At 48.2% G+C, this 2,500-nt stretch overlaps 1 protein-coding gene across 1 annotated transcript in view; it reads left to right on the top strand.

Moving 5' to 3' along the window:
- LOC113806002 (lysosomal acid glucosylceramidase) overlaps window positions 1-2,500 on the top strand; it is an 11,578-nt gene that overhangs the window by 1,039 nt on the left and 8,039 nt on the right. The window contains exons 3-6 of the mRNA XM_070116609.1: window positions 105-243; window positions 836-989; window positions 1,705-1,865; window positions 2,125-2,362. Coding sequence (XP_069972710.1) covers window positions 105-243; window positions 836-989; window positions 1,705-1,865; window positions 2,125-2,362 — 692 coding nt within the window. The remainder of the gene's footprint in view (window positions 1-104; window positions 244-835; window positions 990-1,704; window positions 1,866-2,124; window positions 2,363-2,500) is intronic.

Raw genomic sequence — 2,500 nt, 5'->3', positions numbered from 1 at the left:
GTGAGTCATATCGAGTGCTTGCAAATGCGTTTCTACTCTACGAATAAATCTCACACAAGGTGCTCACAATGATGTACTTGCATTATTTTCACCTGCCATTCCAGGCACGGGAGCTGACGTCGCCCGCTTCGCGCTGGAGTCGACGGCCTTCCAGACGGTGGTCGGCTGGGGAGGAGCCTTCACGGACGCCGCCGCCAAGAACATCCTCGACCTGTCGCCGGACGCTCAGGACCGACTCCTCAGGTGCTGATAGGACGCGCCTGCAAGGTTCCGCTACTCATGTTCCTTATGTTCTTTTTCTTCCCACAAAGTATGCAAAATATACCCAGCCGCGAAACCTGCAAACCGAGTCTCAGGTGTTGGCAAGGCGTTCTTGTACATTTCCGTTCCGTCCCGTTCCAGTACGTTCCCCTTTAAGCTCCCCACAAAAGCATGGGAAATGCACGGTGGCGTGTGAGCTCCTTTAGGCAGCTACTAAGAACACCGGAGATGAAGTGATACAGCCTCGGGGGAAATGAAGTACTAAACCCTCTTCAGACTACGGATGTGATTCTAGAGTTGAAGAAGTTTCCCTGTTTTTCGTACTGCTACTCCCTCCCTTCCTTTTCCCTACCCCCCCTCCCCAACCCAGACCCGGTGGTGGCATGGGATTGCAATGGACATGGAGGCCGGGGATGCCTATGTCTAATTCATACTTCACTCGCCGGTCTTTCCTGGATGGAAACCTGGCCTTCATAAGGTACTTTCACCGAGCAGACCTTCATTTGCCAAATTATTTTCATTTGAAGTCCCCTTGATAGACCTGTTTTTTTATATGGTATATTCCATCCGGCAGCTCCTACTTCTCGCCCTCGGGTCTCGAGTATAACATCGGGCGCGTGAACATGGGCGGCTGCGACTTCTCGTGGCGCACGTACACCTACGCCGACGCGGAGGGGGACGTGGAGCTCAGCACCTTCGCCCTCCAGCCGGAGGACACGGACTACAAGGTGGGAGGGGATGGGGAACACACACACACACATACACCTTGAAATGCGAGGTCCAGTAAATAGTGACTGACTGATCGCTTGTTTGGACTCATATACCAATCCACTAGCTATGGTCATTAGTACCGAAGTTTGCATACTCATTATAAGAAGAAATATTAAGATATTTCTGCACAGCGACAATTCAAAATGTTTATCAAAAGTGATTAGTGTAAGACTCTTTAGTTCATACTTTTTCAAAAATACTGATTTCTATCAGAAAACTAATTAAGCCGCAAAGCAGTTTTCCCCCAGCAGCAAAAATGACAAAGTTCATCCTTTCAGAAAGTAATATGAATTGCGATTCAAAACAATCATTACTGAGTGTCTCTGCTGACGACGCAGGCGCACGTTGGCGCTGTCTGTAGCTAACTGTTTACTCTTTGCAGTTAGAGTATCTCTTTATTTCTTCATTTCATTAAACTAAATGGTATATGATCAGGACTTAGCGTATCAGCTTTTAAAGTTGTAATCTCTGTGCTGCCAGTTTGCAGTAAAGCTAACTTCCCTGAACTAGTGACCAACCAGGCGTATATTTTTCCAAGATCTTAAAGGACATAATCATCCCAAAATGGTCAACCCAGCCTGGGCACGTTTCAGAAACCAAGGGAGCATATGTATATCTCAGATTTGAAATGTATTATCGCTTTCTCGTCGATTAAGATGTCTTCCCGGCCAGATCCCGGTGATCAAGCGGGCGGAGGCGCTGGCCGGGCGGCCGCTGAAGCTATTTGCGTCGCCGTGGACGGCGCCCAAATGGATGAAGACCAACAACGACTACGTGGGCTACGGCCAGCTGCGAACCGACATGTACCAGCCCTGGGCCGACTACTTCGTCAGGTGGGGAAGAGGGCTTACCTTCCGTAGGAATAGAGGTGTCTGTCAATGCTTAAGAGATTTTTTTTCAAGCGACTGGATAGATACAAGTAAATCTGTTCAGTGTTCGTTTTGTCAAAATGACATTGAAATTGCAAGTTTTCGATATTATCTGTCAAACATCTTCATTATATTCCCAAGGCTATGTTGATATATCTCATGCCTTCTTATCTTCGGCGAACAATATCCATACACGTTTTGTTAACCCCGACTATTCAACCAGGTTCCTGGACGAATACGCGGCCCAAGGAATCACGTACTGGGGCCTGACGACGCAGAACCAGCCATATGACGGGTATCTGCCAGACTTCAGCTTCAACTGCATGGGCTGGACGGCAGAGGAGCAGCGCAAGTGGGTGGCGGAGAACCTCGGGCCGACGCTGCTGCAACATGGCTATGAGGACGTCAAGCTCATGATTCTCGACGACCAGAGATACCAGTTACCAGAGTGGGCTGAGAGTGTATGGTATTCTTATTGTGGTGTTTAGATATGATTCTGCTCATGACACCAGAGATACCAGTTGCCGAAGTGGGCTTAAAATGTATGGGGTTTTCACTTTTGTCTCAGATGTAACCGTAGTTTGAAATGGGATTAATGC

The sequence above is a fragment of the Penaeus vannamei genome, chromosome 39 (assembly GCF_042767895.1).
Source record: "Penaeus vannamei isolate JL-2024 chromosome 39, ASM4276789v1, whole genome shotgun sequence".
Classification (NCBI taxonomy): Eukaryota; Metazoa; Arthropoda; class Malacostraca; order Decapoda; family Penaeidae; genus Penaeus; species Penaeus vannamei.
The sequence above is the reverse complement of the archived record's forward strand: the minus strand, read 5'-3'. Positions and strand labels throughout refer to the sequence as shown.